Raw genomic sequence first — 21740 nt, 5'->3', positions numbered from 1 at the left:
TTCTAGCCGCAGGGTATTTCCTCCTTTTTTAAAGTAACAGACTGTGCTAAAGGGCAATACAGGATAAAAGAGGTATAGTGGGCTCAAGATCAGTTAAAAGGGTGTTTAAGGGAGCTGCTTTGCTGGATGCCGGAAGGATTGCGCCGCTCCCCGGGTGATACAAGCGACGGGGAAGGCTTTGGATTAGGCGGGGACAGGGACACCTCAGCCCCCGGCTGGCTGACAAGGGCTGTGTTACTCGAGCATCTGAGGGAGCCCTTCTGGATTCTCACTGACGGAGCCGCAGAATCTGTGGGAGCAGCCCCCGTTTCGCTTCGCGCCGGTGTGAAGCGACTGCGCCCGCGGGTGTCCCGTGAGGGGCTGCAGCCGGCTGGGAAAGAGAGACACGGCGTGCGGAGCCCAGGGAGACGGGAGCCCCTCCGGGCGGAGCGAGTGAGAAATACACTGAGGGGAAACTGAGCTGCGAAGGAGCCCAGGGCCGCCGCCGGGCAGTGAGGGAGGTTCAGACTCTGACGAGGCGCCGCCCTCCGCCACGTTCCCGGCAGCCTCCGCCGCTGGGGGGGTGCCGGCAGCGGCGCAAGATGGCGGCGGACAGCGAAGTGAGTGTGTTCCGCTCCTCCCGCTCGCTCCGTGTTTCCCACTCTCCCTCTGTCTCCCCCTGCTCTCTCTGCTCACCACCTCTCCCGCTCTCTCCCCGCAGCCCGAGTCGGAGGTGTTCGAGATCACGGACTTCACCACCGCGTCCGAGTGGGAGAGGTAGGTGCTGCCGCGCCCCTCACTCGGCGCGGGGTGCCCGGGGGCTCCGTCGAGCGCGGCCCGGCCGCTGCTGCCGGGAGCCGGACCCCGCGGCGCGGCCGCTCCCCTGGCCGGGAGCACCCGGAGGCCTTCCCGGAGCCCTTCCCGGAGCCCTTCCCGGCTGTTCCGCGTTAGGCTGAGGCCGGGGCCAGGGAGCGGGTTAAGAGGCTCTAGTCGAGCTGTTTCTGAACTTAGTGAAAGGTCCGGTTTAATACCTGTTTGCAGGGGATTAGAATATACATTCAGAAGGCTTGTGTGTTTTCTAAGTAGGTGTCTGACTTTTAAGACAGTCATCTCATAGCTGAAGCCTTTAAAAGTTAGTAGAACAATGTACGAAGAAATTTAAGACGAAGAACACTCTTGCACTGTGTATGTATTGTTTTTTAAATGCTTTTTCCAATAATGATAACGTTTATGACAGGAGAGAAGAGATTTAAAGTGCTGCACTTTAAATCTGAATTTAGTGACAATTATGTCTTAAATGCTTATCTATCTGTTATTAATGAAGCAGGAGTTATGTGCTGCAGATGTTATGCGCTGCAGTACATAACGTCTTTTCTTTCAGAAAAGTTGAGATTCTTAAAACAGTCAAAAGACGCTCATAGCTAAAAGTAACTGTTATGTGAAGTTTAAGCATTGGAAGACTGTTTAGTGTACAAAGAAGCAGTTTTTCTAGCTTTACTGTGATACTTGTGATGTTTGTTCTTTGGGCTTTTCCAAGGAATTCCATAGCAGAACAGCAGCTGAATCAGGTTTACTGTTTAGCAAATATTAATGCCTTTTCCCTCCTAATAGATTTATTTCAAAAATAGAAGAAGTATTGAATGACTGGAAACTTATTGGGATTTCTTCAGGCAAACCTCTAGAGAAGGTCAGTTACTGCTTCTGAATTTTCCTGTAGAATTTGAATTGCTAATTAGTAATACAATAATGCACACATGTATTTAATCAATTGTTGTTTTCTTAGGTGTGGCAGATAATGACTTTATTAGGGAATTTCACTTGTAGAAGTGTCAATTTGACAAACAATTACTGTAAATTCATTGCTGGGTCATCTGCCAAACAGGGTTTTTCCCTAACAAAGATGTATCTTCCTGTAGTGCTTAGAGATTTTTTTTAAATTCTAAGTTTGAATCTGAAAACATCAAGCTTCTGCTTGAAGCTGCTCTAAATACTCAAGGAATCTTTTTGTCCTGCCTTGTGCCTTTGTCACACCTCTTGTATTTATGGCTGAGGTTTGCACAGTGCTACTTGTGACTCAGTGTGTATCATAGATGGGAAAGATTTTTTCAGAGTCTAATTAGAGCCTTTGTGATGCTTTCTCAGTCCTGTGAAATGCAGAGGAAATTGCTGAGCTCTTCTGCATAGTAATGCAGATAAACTCAGCTGGTTTGTGTGGAATGGCTGCTGTGTTTCCAGCAGAATCTTGCTGCTTTTCATTCTAGTCAGGTATAGAGTATTTGGAATAAAACTTATGTTGTCTAATGAACTGCACCTTAGCTGTCCCTGTATTCCTACATATCTTCTTTTCTAGACCAGAGCTCTCTTCCTAACACCCGGTAAGATCAAAGGATTGTCCAAGTTGCTTTTAGTAGGAGCAGTGGTTCTGATTTTTTTAGACATTCCCATGCTGTATTTTTGTTTAAAAATTAATTATTCTTGCACAAGTTTTGTAAGTTGTAGATAAAAATAATCATTGGTTGGTGAAGGTAAATATCAAGGTCATATTTGCACAGAACGGTTTAGATATAGATAAAATTGCAGGTGGGAAACTTCTGTCTCTGTGCAAAGTTGAGGGTGCCTATCTTCAGATGTACAGTTGAACATGATTATTGGCAACATGGATTTTAGCAGCCAGCTACCTTTATAATGAAGAGCTTTGAGAATTGATTATTTAAATTAAATCATGCTCAGCCATTAGGCAGTAGAAAAATGTGAATCAACATTATTGATCACATAGGCAATATATGAAAGACTTTTAATTTTAAAGACTTTTAAAGACTAATGAATGTTAACCTAAATTTATGAGATTCTATCTTCTTTTTTTATATGCAGGGGATATTTACCACAGGAACATGGGAAGAGAAATCAGATGAAATTTCATTTGCAGACTTCAAATTCTCAGTTACCCATCATTATCTTGTACAAGAACCCAGTGACAAAGATGGGAAAGAAGAGCTGGGAGAAGGTACCTGATAGTTCCCTTCCACAGTTGTAAGGATAATGCCAGAAGACAGTGTCAGAATGTGGAGTCCACAGTGTGCTGATTTGTGTCTGTGTGGGATTTTCTGAGGTCTGATGAGTGTGATCTGACATTTCTGCTTTTAGTTTGCTTTGCATTCACACAGTGCTAATACAAGGCAATTGGAAGTGAGCTGGATGGATGTGATGATACATTGATCATGTATCATTTTTTGTCACAGATGCCCTTCCTCTGCCAATGCAGGACTTGCTGTGCATGAACAATGATTTTCCTCCTCGAGCCCACTGTCTGGTGAGATGGTATGTGTGCCTCTCATCTCTACTGCAAATGAGCATAGCAGCTGGATAATCTGGCACAATCAGTTGTATATTTGTTTCTCCAATTAAAAGTTAAAGCTTAAGTAAAATGTTTCTTTGTACTAGACACAAGAAAGAAATGCAAAAAAAGCCTGCTGTAGTGGGCCTATCTTTCATTTGGTTCCACCCCCACCCCCCCAAAATATTTGTCTTAATTTCATATATTAACCAGGCTTTTATATATGTAATATTTAGGTACATTCTTAAAAAGGAAAGCTGCACCACTTTAACAAACAAAATTACATTCTTACAAATGCAAATCTGAGCACATAATAGGATTTATTCTGGAGAGATTGGTTTTATGTATAAGCAGTTTCAGTCATTATGAACATAAACTGGAAAACCTCAGGACTGCTAGACCTGACAGTCCTCCCAGTCAAACACATTACAGTGTTGGAATGCTGTTACACTCCGGGGGCTTGTGAGTTCAGGATCTGAAGCACTCCATACCCACTCAGTTCTTGACCTCTCTAAAAATGAAGAGGTACATGCATCAAATTAACAGATTTCACAATCTGTTGGTGGCAATTGAGTTCTCCAGGTCACAATATTTTTTAAAAATCGTGTTTCTGCTGGCTTGCCAGGGACTAGAAATGTGCTTTTTTCTCTTTGTCTCTCAGGTACGGCTTACGTGAGTTTGTGGTTATTGCTCCGGCTGCGAATAACGATGCTGTTGTTAGTGAATCCAAGTGCAACCTCTTGCTGAGTTCCATTTCCATTGCACTGGGCAACACTGGCTGGTAGGTGAAAGCATAAACCTTTTTACCTGTCCAGGTAAAACTCCAGCATACTGCAATGGTGAGGAAAAGATATTAAATTGTTAGCAAAATACGTTCAGAGGTTTTTGTTTATTTGTACTGTAATATTGTTAGAGAAGGGTTGAAGAAATCCCCATATGTAAAGATTGAATCAATGTTTTGTTTATTTTCATTATTGTTTAAAAATCTTTAGGGCTGTTAAAAGCTATTAGAAGTTTTAGGAATAATATGTAATTTATAAGACATTACTTTTGCAAGAGGATTTCTTCCCTGTGTGTAGTAACAGTAACTTCCTAATCTTCCTCAAAAATTATATAGACTGAAAATGAGGTAAATGAAGTCATGAAGTGGGCTGTGATTATGGAACGGCAATTTGTTGGGCATTGTGTTTCATGACATTAACAGTGATTTTCTGCGACTCCTGGGAAGTGTTTCAACGTGTGTTTATGTAAGAGAAGGATGAAATGATGAAATGATGCCAGAATATTCAGCTAGTTTTAGAGACTACAAGGCAGCAGGACCCTTGAATGATCTGCAGTATTCCTGTTGTGCAGTCAGGTGCCACTGTTCGTGCAGATCCATCACAAGTGGCGCCGGATGTACGTGGGGGAGTGCCAGGGCCCGGGCGTGCGCACGGACTTTGAGATGGTTCATCTGCGCAAGGTGCCCAGCCAGTACACCCATCTCTCAGGGCTGCTGGACATCTTCAAAACCAAGATTGTAAGTATAAAACTGATGCTATGTATAATTTATGTTCAGCCCCTAGAGCGTTTGAGAGGATTTGCTCTTTACATTGGACTTGTTCTCTGGTATTTTGAAGGGCTGCCCTTTAACGCCTCTGCCTCCAGTTAGCATGGCTATTCGCCTTACCTTTGTGCTCCAGGACTGGCAGCAGTACTTCTGGCCACAGCAGCCACCAGGTAGGAGACTTGTGTCCTCAGAATAACTCATTTTCAGACAACCAGTCAAGGCTAAAAAAAAATTTGTACAAGGTGGTGGAGCAGTTAAAATGCCCAAGTTCTTTTCTTGACTTGGTAACAGTTTTACGTAACAAGCTTGAGGTATTTAGGGTACATTTGGAGAGACAGAACTCATGTGGTCTTGGTTATCTAATTGTTTGGCTTTTCTTTGCTTAAAAAAGTACAGTAATCAAATTCCTGTGTTTTAAAGAAGTGTGGAGTGAGGTTGATTCTGTGCTCTGTAGCTAAGGAATGTATGTTGAACATATGTTTAAAGAGAGTTCTGCTTATTAGAGAGAAAATCAGTGCTGTTTTAAATGATAGTTCCTCTTTGGTTGACCAAGTTTACCTAAAGAACTTGGGAAATGAATTCCACAGATTTTATCTTTTTATTGTTTCTGCAGACAAAATGTATTTTCTGTAGTCTCTCTGCCTTGCTGTAGTTATTCACTAAGTCAGGATCTCAGGTTTGTTGTGGATGAGTTGCATCACTCTGATCATATTTCTTGATTGGAGCAGTTTGTATAACTTCCGCTCATTTAGTAGCAGTGTTGTGGTTAAGGGTGTCAAAGTTTGTTGCAGAAACTGGAGATGGATAGCATCTGTTTTACTGCTACTGCTACATTCAGTTGTGGTTTTATGTTCACTGGGAAGATTATATACCATCACTCAATTAGCTGTTCTCAAATAAAACCAAAGAATTTAAAATGTCTTTTATCTTCTCTGCAGAAGGAATTATGTAATTAAGTTGTCCAGATACTTCATCTGTGCTAATCCCTCACTTGTTTTGTTTGTAAACAGTTTGCCAGATGCAGTTAAAATTGCAGATCAGATGCTGTAACAGCATTATTATAATGACATTACAGTACATTATTATTATTGCCCACTTTAATTTTTGTTCAGTGGAGGCTGTCTGGTTTTGATTTATGTATTTGAAGGCAATAACATGGAAAGTGCCTGAGGGTGCTGGGAGGCATCTCAAAGTGCCTGGGACTACAGGGAATCCCCAAGATTATTTGATTAAGTCCTCTTTTGATAAAATTGTCAACTTTTAAAAGTAGCTGGTTTTTCACTCTGTGGAGTTGCTCTTCCAGAGTCTCCCTTCTCTGCTTGGAACTGATTTCCTGCCCAAGCATTTTTATGGCACTTTTGTGTCTGTTCTTGTGCCAACATTGGGCTTTAGGGCTGTCTTTATAGCTCTCATCATTGCCTGTATGAAGGGAATAACCTTCCCTCAACATGAATTACAAGAATTGTATCTGTCCCTTTGAATGTCCTGGTTCAGTTTCTGTTGGAAGCAATTACTTTGTATGTCAGGATTGTGTTCTCCTAGCTCAGTCACCTTGGCTGCTCAGCTCTTCTCTAGTCATCCTGCCAAGTTACAGTCTTTGCAGTGAAATGAAGGTGATATGCTGCTTCAAATGTTCCACAAATTCTTTATGGAAAATGTGTTGATTGTTGATTTTTCTCCAGATATAGATGCTCTAGTTGGGGGCGAAGTTGGAGGCCTGGAATTTGGGAAGTTACCATTTGGTGCCTGTGAAGATCCTATTAGGTAAGAGAAGAATTCAGAAAACTGTTTTATAACTTCCTTAAGGAGGATTTAAAGGTATTATTTCAGATCTTAGCTTTGCCTACCTGCCACTTAGCATGTCCAACAGCTACTTAATTATTCAGGTGCATCAGAGACATCTGTGATGGGTAAGGATTTAATAGCAAATAAGGCCATTTGTAAAATTGTCTGATGATATTCAGAGTTCAAGCTCATGTGGCTTTTAGAATAAACTGCTGCAGTACCCCTTTTATCTCTGAAATTATTATCTTGAAATATTCCTCAAGATAAACCTTATAAATTATGTGCTTTTGTTCAAGGGTTGGGCTTGCTCTCATGTATGCAGTGAGAAAACTTACTGGAGAGCAAAGAGGGAATCAAATATGAACTATCACAAGTACCTTTCAAAACATGAACTGTGGTGGAGGGAAAACTTTCTGATATCACTGAGAGATTGAAATCTTGTTTTGTTTCAGTGAACTGCATTTAGCTACAACATGGCCTCACCTTGCAGAAGGGATAATTGTTGACAATGATGTTTATTCGTAAGTATCTTGTCTGAGTTGCAAATAAGTGTGCTTTTTTTGCTCACTGCTCCATTTTAGTGTCATCTCAAACATTGTGTGGCTTCACATGTGAAAAAGAACCCCTTTTGAGGAATGCTAATGTCAGCTGATAGAATATCTAATTTGGGAAAGCACCTTTTGCAATGCATTTCTGTGAGAAAATATTATTGTGTTGTAATCTCAACAGAACTCAAACCCCTGGTTTTGAACATATTCCCATGTTAGACTTGAAAATTTTGTGTATCACATATTTCTTGGAAAAGATGGGTTAGATTTCTTGGAAAAGATGGGATCATGAAAGGTAAAAGCAATTCACTGCTTGATGCCCCTCTCCCAGAAACTGTCATCCAGGTTTTCTGCTAAAGAGGAAGAAGTTCTTGTTCATGTCATGCACACACATAGAATAGGGACTCTTGCTTGTCATGTTCTCCTATGTAACGTGGTGACCTCACTGGTTATGACATGACATTTATTGAGAATTTGGTACTCATCGTTCCAATACTTACAATGGCATTTGGTTTTCTTTTTTCTTTTCTTTTTCTTCTTTTTTCTTTTTCTTATTTCCCAAGCGACCTGGATCCCCTTCAAGCACCCCAGTGGTCTGTGAGAGTTAGAAAAGCAGATAACCCTCAGTGTCTGTTGGGTAAGACATCAGAATTTCCTGTCTTCTCTTGCAGCTTTTAAACTAAAACTACCAAGTTATGAAGTTAGGGTTGAGTTGATTACCTGACGGCCTGTTTGCTCACTTCATTTTTTTGAGTGAAGAGTGTTTTGGGTTTCTTTTTCAAGAACACACTTTGCAAATACATAAGTTCCTGTTGTAGTTTATTCTGTCTCTGTGTATGGTGAAATTCATTGCTATTCTTATTTCACCAGTTTCCAGAGAATAAGAGTTTTCTCTGTGTTCTGTGAAAATTTAGATTTCCTAGAATATTCCCATTTTATTGTGTTTTGCATGTATCCATCTCCTTAGTTCAACCAACCTTTCTGACAGGGAGGATTAATACTTCTGGAGAGCTGTACTCCTCTCTCTGTCCTTGTCTTTAACCTTATGGGGAAAAGGGCTTCAAAACTTTCCAAGTTTTATCCTGTTTTGGGTGAATTAAACTGCAGGCAGAGCTGTGCTCTGGGGAGGTAGCCAACAGCTGCCTGGGTGTACATTTACTTAAGCTTTAATTATGTGGTTTTTGTGCTTCAGATAATTTAATTATGTGGATTTTGTGCACAAGATATTTGTGCTTCAGAACAAATTCAGATGTTCTTTCAGAAGACAATATAAAAATTACTGTCCTTGGGGCGTAATTTAGAGTGTTGGCTCATTGCTCAGAGATTTTTGGCTGAGTTCAGGAGCTTTGTTCCTCTACCAGGTGACTTCCTTACTGAGTTCTTCAAGCTTTGCCGTCGGAAGGAGTCAACTGATGAGATACTTGGAAGGTCTGCATTTGATGAGGAAGGAAAAGGTAAAACTAAAATCCACTTGATTTGGGTTACTTGTATTTAATAGTTTTGTGTTAGTTACCTTCCCCGTACCCTTGTCTTGACTGGTATTTATAACTCTTACACATACTCCTGGGAATTTTCTGGCCAGGGCTTCATGGTGAAATTTCTCATGAATTCTAGACAAGTTTAGTTCCCAGAGCCCCAGAGGGACAATTGCTTCTGTTAATGTTGTGTCTGTTTCTTTTTACAAGAATAGAAAAGCTTAAAATTTTACTAGAATATACAAGAGTTGGTTATAGGACACATCAGATTTGTCTCTATAGTTTTATGTATTTTTGCTTTTTCCACTTTTTTCTCCTTTTTGTTGTACTCTGTAGTACATGTGAACAGTCAGTTTAAAGAGTCTTCAATCTGTTTGAAAGGCTTTGCTCTCATCCTCTCCATTTTAAGGACTTTTAAGGAAAAAATAAAATTAAAACTTCCCAAATTATCTGACCAGCAAGTCAGGCTTTATCCCAACTGTGTAAATACTGCCATAGTTTTGATGTCTCTGTCCCTCTCTTTGGCTTTTCTTGATGTATATAGTGAAAATTCCCTTCCTTCCTGCTACTTGTCACTTGTTCTTCCCTCCAAGTATGGCCTGTATCAATGTATTTTCTTTGGTTATACTTGATCTTAGTTTTGAAGAGGGAGCTTGCTAGTGAGCTTAAAAAGGTGTTAGACTGAGGAGGGTGTGTATTACTGAGTGTTTAACATACAGTTCCTTTAGCCCTTCTTAGCTCTGGGCTTGCCAGGATGGGCTTTTTCAGGCTGCTCCTAATTAGTCACTTTAATTTGTCAGCTGTCTTTATAACAATATTAATTCAGCTTATTGTAAGAAACGTTCTAGAGTTTACCAGCAGCAGGTCTGAAAAAAACACAGTCTTTTGATTTGAGAAGTTTGCCTGAGGACTCTATAATAGAATTGTGCTTACACTATCTGAGGTTAGTGATTAATACAGGATTTATTTAATATTTATCTAAAGCTTTACTGTGTGCTGGAGCAGTCTTTGTTACCTGCAGTGTGTTTATTGGTATGATGTATAATCAAGGTTTAAGTACTGAGTCTCCACCAGGCTTTTGGCATATTCTGTTGGTAACTGCAAGAGCAATGCTGCTACAGCAGGCACTGCTTGCAGCCAGCTCAGTCTAGACTTCATTGGGTGTATTAAATCAAGGACAGTCTGTGACTCATTTGTGACCTCCTTCTGCTGCCTGTATTTGCTAAGAACAGTGAATGTCAGGCATGGAACCTGGCAGCAGAGGTGTACCTCTGGTTCACAAGGGGCTAAATATTAATACAAGATAAATAGGCTGATTAAGACAGGTGAACTCTTGAAAAGACATGTTCTAGTGCTTGGGATTTTATTTTCTTTTGTTCTAATTGCTTTTATTTTATTTGCTAGAGGTTGCTGATATCACCCACGCGCTGTCAAAGCTCACGGAGCCAGCACCAGTCCCAATCCCCAAATTATCAGTCACAAATATGGTTCACAGTGCCAAAAAGAAGATCCGCAAGCACAGAGGTGTGGATGAGTCTCCTCTGAACAATGATGTGCTCAACACCATTCTCCTGGTGAGTGAGCTGTCCCTGCACATGGACTCAGAGAGCACATGGACTTCATACACTGATGCATTTGCTTTAGAGCCTGTGGCAGATTTAAAGATATCTGCTGTCAGTTCCAGTGCTTGAATTGCATTTATCAGCTTCTTGGAACAGCCCAAGTTGTTACAAGTCTGTGTACTATAAGTGGGCTAAAACTGATCTCTGAACTCTGCTAACAATTTTAATTATAGGGATTGCTGGTATGAAGATAGAAGTAACTTTATGGAGAAAGTGGAAAAAGAAGGAAAACCATACTGATGGAAGGTTTAATTTTTTTTTTTTTTTCCAGTTCTTATTTCCTGATGCTGCTGACAAACTTGCAGAGGTATTTGAAAACAGAGCCAGCACTTCAGCAGGAAACAATCCTCCTCCAGAGAGTGAAGATTATGTAAGTTTTGTTGAGTGACACAAGAGAGAAAGCAATTTTGAGTGTGTGTTTATATAGACTTCGTTATGCTTGTCCTACATCTCGTAATATTTAGCTTTTGGAAATATGAATTTACCTTTGTGTAATCTTTGGGTAGAAGTAGTGATGATTTCTTTTTCCTTCTAATTGCTTTTTTCTTCCTTTTTGGTATCTTCTAAACTTAAAATGTTGCTTAGCCACTTACGCTTACAAATAGGAAAGGGCTCACATGGTTTTGGAAAACAATGCCATTGTTTTTGTATTTCTTGCTTTCTTTTCTTTCTTCCCTAGAATCTCTTCAGCCAGTTTAAGTCTGCTCCATCTGACAGTCTGACATACAAATTAGCTTTATGTCTTTGTATGATAAACTTCTACCATGGAGGAGTCAAAGGAGTGGCACATCTTTGGCAAGAGTTTGTGCTGGAAATGCGTTACAGATGGGAGAACAACTACCTTATTCCAGGGTGAGACTTGTTGTTGTTCCTTGGTCATAGAAAATGTTCTTTGTTCCAGGAGCTGAGTGGGGTCACTGTGACTTTGAAACATACAGTTTTGGGGTTATTTTAAATTGCAAATGCTATCTCTGTTTTTATTACTCTACTTCCTTAATGCAAGAAAGGGCAGGGACTAAGGACCAGCATGCCCAGGGAAGCTCAACTTAGACATTCACTCCACTGTGTGAATGAGGGTGGGGAAAAAAAATCTTACTGTGGTGTAGTTTCACCTGTCTTCTAAGGGAGCTGTTCCATGGTCCTGCTGGTGCAATGGCCTTTTCAGGTTCTTTCCAGCCCTTCCAGGTTCTGTCTGATACAGCAGAGCTTGGGGCAGACCAAACCAGGGGCTCTCTCAAAGTGAGGTAGAGCAATAACATACCCTGCTTTTAGGGTTGTGGTATTTTGGTTGGGGTTTGGGTTTTTTGTTAATGTGACAGACTGGCATATTAACAGTTTAATGTACTACATTTGTAGTTTGAAATGGTTACACTAGCAGATAAAATAGAAGCTGAAACGTATAGCAATGACTCCACTGTATCATTGCAGTTTTAAAAGTACAGTCAAGGATGCTTAATTCCTGTTTGAAAACAGTTACCTTTCCAACTTCCAGCTGGAAAACTGACCAGGAATTCAGTGTTTCACACTAGTGTGAGTGATCTCTGAGCTCCTGAAATCACCTCTGGGAAATACATGTAATTTAAGTTCTGGGCTTGTCTGCTGAGACAATAGAAGAGCTGTGTAGTTGAAATGGTGGGGGTGGGTTCAATATGGGTATTTGTCCCTCTTCTAGATTTCATGTGATTTAAGACCACATGTGTGTGAAAGATGCAACTTTATAATTGATAATGGTTACACTTCTGCCTTTTGTTAGATTAGCTAATGGCTCTCCAGATCTGAGATGTTGTTTACTGCACCAGAAACTTCAGGTAAATATCCCAAATTTAAGAACGATTTTTCTCCTAAGGAAACTGTCAAAACTGTAGTAATGATTAGCTAAATATGTAGTTTTTGTAGATTTAGTTGTGCTTGTGTTTTCTGGGTGTGGAATTCATTTCTTGAGAAAAATTTTGTTACAGCAACAAGTTCAGTGGAATTGTTATCTTTTAGAATTGTAAGACTTTTTCAGTGGCTCTTCAGGTTTTTCTGTATGATAGTCTCCATAAGGGAAATAATTGCTGAACAATTTTTTTTTTGTTCCTTTAACTTGTTAAATTAGATGCTAAATTGTTGCATTGAAAGGAAGAAAGCAAGAGATGAGGGGAAAAGGGGGAGCATGTCTGATCGTTCACCTGGTGGTGCTTCTGGTGATGGTGCCAAAGGAGGAGACCACTCTGGAGATAACCCTGACAAAGAAAAAGAATTTGGCAAGTCTTGGGACTCATGGAGTGACAGTGAAGAGGAGTTTTTTGAATGTCTCAGTGACACAGAAGATCTTAAAGGAAATGGACAGGAAAATGGCAAGAAAGGAGCAAAAGAGTCTGTAAACTTAAAACCTGAAGGTCGTTTGCACCCACATGGAAAACTGATGCTGCTGCATCCAGGAGAGCCTCTCTATGTTCCCATAACACAGGTGAGGGAGCAGGAGCTGAGCCAGATGTGCAGTAGAACACACAGAACGTGCCTCATACCTGGGATTGTGAAACTGCAAGCAGTTTGCAGGTTACAGCCTTGTCTGTTGTTAAAATTGCTGATTGTTTTTGACCTAATACCTTGTTTTTTGATCTTTAAAACTGAAAGAGGCTGCTAATCTCACACTTTCTGTTTTGAGAGTGTGTCCGTACCAAATTTCACTCCAAACAATATTTTTAAACAAGAATTAAACTTCCTTGCCTAGCTTAAATTTGGGGTTCTTTTTATTTCCACTTCTTGAGGCATCTTCCATCCCCTCCTTACTTTCTTTCCTATAAAATAGGAACTGCTATGGTCCTTGCACCACAGAGATTTCTGCCTGACTTTGCACGGTACTGGATCAGTTATGCTGATGTATTTGGTTTTTTCATAATTTCTCAGCTCACATATAAAAGGCCATAGACATTAGGTTTGGTGCCATTCTCTACAGCAGGTTTATCATCAAACAACTAGAAATGTTACCTGACATCAACAGCCTTTCCTGCAGAGTGACCAGGGATGAAATAGGAAGTGGTGCTGTCACAGAAAGTAGTTTGAAATCAGCCATGCATGAAGAATACAGTGGTTTTCATTCTCCTGAGAGAAATTATTTCTAATTAGTGTTGCTTTGCTTGGGAAAAACATATGAGCAGAGAGTAGGCAGGGAAAATGTTCTCAATTAGTTATGTGCTGACAGTACTGTCAGCAAAGATTCTGCATTGCTTTGGGTAGATTTTCATCCATCTCAGCAAAATTGTACCAGTCAAACATTTCCAGGATTTTGGCATTTTAGCAATATATTCTTATATTTGTACCTCATTCCCAGGTTATATTTTCTGTTTAGTTTCTTTGTTAGTGTCTTCCTCAGATGCACAATTTGAGGCTGAACTGTTGAGGCAGTAGAAAGTTGTGATAATTTCCTCTGAGTACAAAGGAAGCAGAATGAACTTGGAGTGAGAAGGAGCTTCCTGCTTCTCCTCCCTTGGCCTAGGCTGATTCCAGGAGGGGCTGTCAGTAACCCTGTGTGTTTCCCTGTCTCAGGAGCCAGCCCCCATGACCGAGGACCTGCTGGAGGAGCAGTCGGAGGTGCTGGCCAAGCTGGGGACGTCGGCGGAGGGCGCTCACCTGCGGGCGCGCATGCAGAGCGCCTGCCTGCTCTCTGACATGGAGTCCTTCAAGGTAGCACTGCTGTGAAATTAGATTGCTTTCTTCTTAATGCAGCTGTCCCTCTTGATTGTGTTGGACAGTTCTGAAGGTTTCTAAGGTTTTTTTTGTCCATAAAACAGTTTCCAGTTAGTTTCAAGTTGAAAATAAAAACCTTTTGGGAAAACTATTGGCACATTTCAAAATGTACGAGGATGTGATCTGTTACTCTGTAAGGTCCCAGTAAATTTACACAATGTCTGTGGGAAAGGAAAAAACACATCAAACATGCAATTTCTCAGTTGTGAATTAAAACAGACATTCATTAGGTTGGGACTGGACTAACTGGTTTCGGGTTTCATTTCCTATCTGAGCTCTGCAGAGGGAGCTAAGAGCACATCCACTGCTGTCATCACAGGAGCTCAACACTAAAAAGATTGGAGATTTTGTAATGAAACAGCCATATATATCTTTTTAATTATTGCAGTGTTTATGGTAAAAGGATATAATGTGCTGTACAGTTAGAGTATTTATAATATAACAGTGATCACTTTATTAATAGGGACTCATGGCATATTAAATATAGGTACAAATTTTATTTATATGATGCAAGTAATCTAAAATCTTAAAGTAAAAATAGAGAACTATAATTGGAAGCACAAGTACACTCTTTATAGGTACATCAAATAGAAAATTTGGATTCCTTTTATGTTCTGGACCTATAGATGTAGTTAGCTCTGGTCATATTGCATCTATGAAAAATGAAGGCTTTTTAAAAAGGAACTTCTTTAAAGTTCCTTTTTAAAAGAAGAAATGGTGAATTTTTTTCATTCGAGTGTTAAAAGATGGAAAGTCAGTGTTGAAAGCATACTTAGGCAGCCCACTCATTCTTTCAGTCTTTAATGGGATAAGCTTAGTGAAAATTCCTATTTATTGCCTGTGGCAGGTGCCAGGTAGAATCTTAACAGTATAATTTTGAGCTTGCCTGAAATAACTGATAAATGTGATGAATGTACATATAGTAGGTGATGAGAAGGTGATTTTTTTTTATTGTTGCTGCTGATGTGGGTTTTACCCCTTCCATTGTCTTGGTTTATGCTTTATTCCTTCTGTCCTACTGTACAATTTGTTGGCTGTGGACAAAAGAATTTCCTTAGTTTTGTCTCTTATTCTGTGTTCTACCCACTAAACCATATTGCCCTCCTACCTATGCTGTCATGTGTTTATAGGATTTTTCAGGAACAAATTTTCTGTCCTCTACTCCCTGCAGGCAGCTAATCCTGGCTGTTGTCTGGAGGATTTTGTGAGGTGGTACTCACCTCGGGACTACATCGAGGAGGAAGTGATTGATGAGAAGGGGAATAAAGTCATTAGGGGCGAGCTGAGTGCCCGGATGAAGATTCCCAGCAACATGTGGGTGGAGGCCTGGGAGACAGCAAAGCCAGTCCCAGCACGGAGGCAGAAGAGGCTTTTTGATGACACCAGGGAGGCTGAGAAGGTGAAAGCTCTGGGGCTGGTGCCAGTCTGGGCTATGATGCTCCGTGCATCCCTCCCTTCCTCCCCCTGAAGCATTTAAACACTGACAGGCCCTTGCACTGTATCCTTGGAGTTACTGGACTGTTTAGTGCATGGCTTAGGGTTGATTGGAAATTCCTGCTGCTGTACAGGAGGGTGTTTGAAGTACCTAAAAGTATGCAATGTTACTTAGGTATTTCTTTGAATTATTAGTAAATAACCTGCATATGTGTTAGGAACATTGTAGTTTCCTAATGCAGTTATTTTTAGTTTCATTCCAACCTGTTGGGAAGATTCATGTAAAACTGCCTCTTAAGTCGTACAGTGGTGTTCCATTCTTGTGATGTCATCTTTCCAAGGTAACCTTATCTTTGGGAAGTAGTTTTGATCACTAAAACATTAAATTTTCTAATGTTGCAGGTACTTCATTACCTTGCAGTTCAGAAACCAGCTGACCTTGCAAGGCATCTCCTGCCTTGCATCATCCATGCAGCTGTACTCAAGGTAAAGGAGGAAGGTAAATAATGTTTAATAAATTATTAAGATATTTAAGGGGGAACAGTGATGCAGTCAATAATTACTACTTTGTTTCTTTCTTAATAATAGAAGCAGTAGAAGATATATCCTCAGTTAAGAAGATTATTAAGCAGATAATATCCCATTCCAGCAAAGTGCTACGGTTTCCCAGTCCAGAGGACAAGAAGTTGGAAGTAAGGCTTTTGTAGTGGCTGGGGCTGAAAACCTGATTGACTTTTGCACTGCTCTTGGCAATGTTAAAAGAACATCTTTTTTATTTTCCCTTTTATTAAACTCTTGCAGGAAATCATCGCTCAGATTATGAGTGTGGAAGCCATCATTGCCAGGGCAAGGTCTCTCAAAGCAAAATTTGGGGTAGAGAAATGTGAAAATGAAGAGGAGAAAGGAGATCTACAAAGGTGACTTGTAGTTTTTGGTGGTTTTTTTTGGTTTTTTTTTTGAATTCTTATTTTTCACTGTATTGTTTTGTTTTTCCTCCGATGCCCTTGTTTATACTTAGGACAATGGTGACAATAAAATACTTAGGAATCATATTTGGGTATCCTTGTCACTAGACTGTCTAGAGGTGATGTGTGTGGGTACCCTCAGTGCTCCTCCAATTAAGCATCTCTTTGGAGACATTTGATCCAGGTTTTTTTTAATAGAATTTGGTTTTATCCTGACAGTACTGGGGACTTTTTTTTGGTGTATATAAAAGATATATTTGATGAACTCTGTTACCTTACCTAAAATTAGGACTAGAAATTTAGTATTTTTTATAAATATTATGGATTGAAATAGCCCCTTCCACAATTGTTTTCTTATTCTTGTCTCCTCGCTGATGTGAAACATCACAGAGAGCTCTGAATGGAAAGTGACAAGGAATGTTCCCTTGCATCACTACCTGCTGTCAGGTTATTTACTTGCTGCTCAAGATGACTAATATGTTATAAAACCCAAGTTAACTTCTTGCTGCTGTGCTGGGAGGGAGAGATGACATTTGTCCATATATGTTGGGAGTTCAGATGTGGTGTCTGACCAAAGCAATGTCTGTGTGCTAAAGAAAATTGTCACATTGTGAATACTTCTGCATGGCCAGCACCATGGAAGCTTTCCTTTTGATTTTATACATCAGCTTTAGGAGCCTGGGCTTCATTCTTAGGTAACTGAGGGAATTTTTTCGTTAAACTTTCAGAATAGAAAAGCAAAAGAATCTGCCAGTTCTCACTCTGAGCAAATGATGTTTGGTGAAGTCCTTGGCACAGGAAACAGCTTGTTTAAGTCAGCACACTGGATCTGGCCGAGGATTAACCATTCCTTTTTCCTTTTCAATCATTTGTTCCATCAGATTTGTAAACAGTCTCCTGGAGCAGCCAGAAGTGTCAGTTGTTGGTGCAGGAAGAGGACCTGCTGGCAGCATCATTCACAAGCTGTTTGTGAATGCTCAGAGGGTAAGAGAGAGCTCTGGGTTGTGCTGCAGACACTCCTGATTTAACCAGAATGGGCCAATGAGTTACCATATGGTGCCAGTGTGTTTTGTCTGCATATCTGCATGTACTGTCATATATGTGCTTGAGGTGTTTTCTGTGATGTTCAACATGATTTTGGCAGTAACAGAACCTTGCAAGACCAAAGAAGAGTGAGTGAGCTAGGATGTTCAATAGTTGAAGCCAGCTGGGTAGATAGAGGTGTCAGTAATGCTTTATTTACTGCAAATAGTATCATCAGTAATGCTATTAAAGCAAGACAAATTTCTGCTTTATCACAGCAAGGTCAAGTGTTAACTGTTTCACAGAGGAATGTAGAGAAAAAGGTCATAATAATCCATATTTTGGAAGGAGTAACTTCTTAAACTGAGGCTTATGCTTGGAAAAGTTGAGATTTTTTCTGTGGAAACGAGCATGCGTAGGAAGTTTCAGTTCTTTTTCAGTTTCTGCATTCAGTTGACCTATTGCCAGTGTTGCATCTGTTTTCTGGAGACCCTTCCCTTGCTGATATTGATATAAATGTTGCCTCTTAAGCAGTCTTTGGAATAATTAGTTTGAAAGTACTGATTTCCAAACCTCATGGACTGCAGTCAGCCTTCAGTTTCTATTAGAATTACACCTGTTTATAGCATCAGATTTTCTAACTCAAATTTAACTGCAGTGGTAATAACAAGGTACCAGCATGAAATCCCATTTGGAAATAATTGCTGTAAAAATGTTGTGATTGGGTGTTACACACTTTGAAGGGATCGATGCTTTTGTAATTATCTGTATTTTGCAACTTGGCATAAAAAGGACCATTCTGAAAACAGACCATGGTTAATCTGAGGAATGAAAATCAGGACACTTCTTTTATTCTTCCAGTCTCTAGGAAAATTGTGTTTGCAAACCTGAACCTGCTAACCAGCCACCCTTACCCTTTAAAGCTCAAGACTGTGCCCTGTAAGTGATGCACACATGTGTACTTGCCTCTTTTAAGAGGCAGTGGGGTTTCAAATCTGACTGAGTACATGTGCACAAATTTCTAGGGCTTTGTTCTGAAACGTCACTAACTAAAGCAGGATTACAGGTATTTCCCACTAGTAGCTGGTCAGTGTTAATTAAGGTTTCTTAGTGGGACAGGAACCAACTTGCTACAAACCCCACTTTGTGTTTAACCTGCCACGAGTTATTTCAGTAGAGAGCTGTTTGGTAAATAGAAGTGAAATGAGTTCCTTGTTCATTACCTTTTGAACCTGGACTCCTCTCTGAGCTGTGTATAATGTGTTCTGTTCTTGAGTTTTCTCAGGAAAATTCTGATAGCCAGTGCATGTTCTTGGAGTGCATGATGTCTCTTAAACCTACAGTCTCCTCCTAACCTCTTGTAAGTCACCTCTGACTTGCCTTTGTTTCTGTCTTTCATCACTGGTTCTTTTCTCATCCCTTTCCAAGCTGACTGAATCTTCTGATGAGGTAACCAACTTTGTCCCTCCTTTCCCTCTCATCTTCTCTGCATAGAGCTGAACCCTTCTGGTGGATATAGTGCAGCAGCCAGATTTCGTTCATACTGGTGTTCACATGTTGAGCATAAAAGTAACTTTGTGTTTCCAGAATGGTTTTTCTGCATTCACACTTTATTTTAGAGCCTAATAATGCATAGTGAAAAGAGAGAGAAATGTTAAAAAAAAAAAACAACCCTTAAAAAACCCTCTCAAAAAAACCAAACGAAACAAAAAACCTTTATTCAAGTGAGTATTGGTGTTTTCTGATGCTGAAATGTGTGGCCATGCCTTTATATTCTTTGTTGCCACCACTGTTTGTTTGTTGATGTTGTGGGGGGAGGTGGTGGTGAACAATTAGCTGGATGCTGCATTCCCAACCACTAGTGCTTCCTGAAGCTGTGGAACTTTCTGGACATAGATATTTGGGAAAGAAGCAGGGTAACAGTGTGAAGTGTAGCACAGGGAAGATCCTCTCTGTTGGTTTCCTCGAGCTGTTCTTGTGGGAACACTGGCACGAGTCCCTGGTGGGTTCTGTGGCACAGCCTGCAGAGCCAAGCAGGGCTGGCCCCCCTGCTCCTGGGAGAGGGCTGGGAGCAGAGGGGCAGCAGCAAGGGACCACAAGGGGCAGCCAGTGGCTTCTGCCACACCTCAGGGATGGTGCCAGTGTGGAGTTGTACATGCTTTAATTAGGAAGGACCCTATTAGGGTGTTGATGGGAGTGCATCCATAGGAATATGTAATTAGGGAATGTTGATTTGGCATGCCAGCTCTTCTTCCAGTATCCAGGTGTCAGTGTTGGTGCCGCCTGGTTCTCAGACAATGAACAGCCGTTGAGATTGTGCAGCAGAGGGATTTCAGCAAGGCTCTCTGGCCATGAAAAGCCCATCCTGCAGTAGTGTTGGAGTCCGAAAGGCAGGTGACTGTCAGGACTGCAGTAGTAGCACTGATGACTTTGAAGTGGAGGCTGCCTTGGCCTCCTGTAGCTGCAGGGAGCTGAGGACAGCGCCCTGTCTGAGGAGGGGCCATTTCCTCCAGTCACAACCCTTGCTTCACACTGCCACATCAGAACTTCAGCTGGGCAGAGCTTCACCATCCACACGAGGGTTCTTCCATCTGGTTATGTTCGCTTTATTTCCTAGCATCCCATTAGTGCATTGCTGTGTACACATAAAGCCTCTAGCTGTGTTCCCTATTTCTAATCTTCCTCTGAGAGCAGCTTTCTGAATCCCAGTGTGAGGCAGCAGCCTGCCCTGTCCCTGTGCTCTGTCGCAGGTCCCCGCCGTGCCACCGCTGGAGGAGGAGCTGCGGCGCTCGGGCTCGCAGGAGGAGCGCAGGCAGGGGGTGCAGTCGGAGTTCCCCCCGCCCACGGGCCGGGAGGTGATCCTGCGCACCTCGGTGCCCCGGCCCGCCCCCTACTCCAAGGCGCTACCGCAGCGCATGTACAGCGTGCTGACCCGCGAGGATTTCCGGCTGGCGGGGGCCTTCTCTGCGGACACCACCTTCTTCTGACACGGCCTGGGCCGGGACTCGCTGCTAGAGAGGGACTGGCGTGCGCTGCAGCCAGAGCGCTGCTTCCCAAGGACTTGGACTGGCCGTCCGACAAGTGGCTGGAGCAACTCATCTCCAAGGTGTGGAATGGCTTCAGGAGTGGTTTCAAACTCTCTGTCCAAAGGGAGCATATTTCCTTTCCTTGCATTAGCTTAATTACGGACCTGAATGGGCTGTGTGCAAATATTCATGTTGAAATTCATGCAGAATGTGCTGCTTTACTCTTCAGGATCAGACTTTATCAAGTGACATTAGTCTACTTAAATTGATATATATAAAAACATTAAGTAATTTATATTTATTACTAATCATAATCACAGAGCCCAGTATTTTTTGGTTAATCACTATTTCAAGTGTTTCTGAAATATCCTTATTTTTATTTAAAGTGTACAGTTCATACTCTAGTTTGTGCTAAACTCTCCTGGTTGTCCAGATCTCGTCACTTCTAGACAGAACTAAGTGGACAGTGAGTCTTACTGACAGCCTGCAGTGGATCACTGAGGAGTTGGGATACTTTCTATCCTTCCCTTGGTGCAAGGGCCAAAGCTGGATGTAAATGACACCCCGGAGGTGTTTCACTGTGAGCAACTCACTGGTGTTTCCCCAGGTATTTGTCTGCACTCCCTGTCATCAATGGGAGAGGGGGGGACAGCTCTGTCACCTCTGGCCCCTCACCCCACCTGTGCCAATGTTGCTGTACAGTGACCTTCATCTGTTTGAATGAGAATCAGCAGATCAGCATTACTTTACAAATGTACAAACAGCTACAGTATTGTGGACATTACTCAATAAATATGAACGTACTGTTGGCTCTCGGTATTCCCATGCTTTTCCGTGCCCTCCTTGCATGCTCTGATTCAGGAAGGACATTGTGACTACACTGAGTACAGAGAGTTGAGTTCTGCTGGTAGTAGCAGGATCCCAGGTGTTAGTTACCCTAAAACTTATTTGAGGGAACAGGGATCAGAGTCTTTTTTCCTCACATAAAGTTCTATGAAGTAGAAATAAATTTTTTCAGGATGAAGAAGAGTTAACAAGGTAAAATCTTGTCACAGACCTTGTTTTCCAGGCTGTTTGTGTGTTTCTTCAGACATCAGGGTAAGTATGATAAAGACCTGTGTCTGCTCTTTAACTGTGTGGCTTCTTTAAAATTAATTACACCAAACAATTCCTGATTTACTGGTAAGTAAAATTTAGGTTCAGCTTTTTCCCCAATACTTCTGGTTTCCTCCTCTCTCATGAAATATTAGACTGCAGTGTGGCCTTTT

General features: G+C 41.3%; 1 protein-coding gene across 2 annotated transcripts; it reads left to right on the top strand.

The window, feature by feature from the left end:
* The first annotated feature begins 467 nt into the window (after positions 1-467).
* RAB3GAP1 (RAB3 GTPase activating protein catalytic subunit 1) lies at positions 468-21283 on the top strand. Of its 2 annotated transcripts, XM_009087793.4 has the most exons (24): positions 468-599; positions 701-756; positions 1591-1666; positions 2851-2983; positions 3219-3297; positions 3975-4094; positions 4667-4832; positions 4933-5032; positions 6545-6626; positions 7100-7168; positions 7759-7832; positions 8557-8649; positions 10075-10244; positions 10564-10662; positions 10972-11144; positions 12046-12100; positions 12391-12744; positions 13824-13961; positions 15196-15423; positions 15861-15957; positions 16047-16150; positions 16260-16375; positions 17305-17407; positions 20197-21283. In XM_009087793.4, the coding sequence occupies exons 1-24, from the start codon at positions 582-584 to the stop codon at positions 20431-20433; spliced, it is 2940 nt and encodes a 979-aa protein (XP_009086041.1). In that variant the 5' UTR covers positions 468-581; the 3' UTR covers positions 20434-21283. The 2 variants fall into 2 exon arrangements, 1 of the variants encoding a protein (XP_009086041.1); XR_007777974.1 differs by lacking the exons at positions 17305-17407; positions 20197-21283 and having other exon boundaries at positions 15861-15944; positions 16260-16303.
* The last annotated feature ends 457 nt before the right edge of the window (positions 21284-21740 follow it).

The sequence above is a fragment of the Serinus canaria genome, chromosome 7 (genome assembly GCF_022539315.1).
Source record: "Serinus canaria isolate serCan28SL12 chromosome 7, serCan2020, whole genome shotgun sequence".
Taxonomy (NCBI): Eukaryota; Metazoa; Chordata; class Aves; order Passeriformes; family Fringillidae; genus Serinus; species Serinus canaria.
This window is presented reverse-complemented; position numbering and strand designations above follow the sequence as displayed.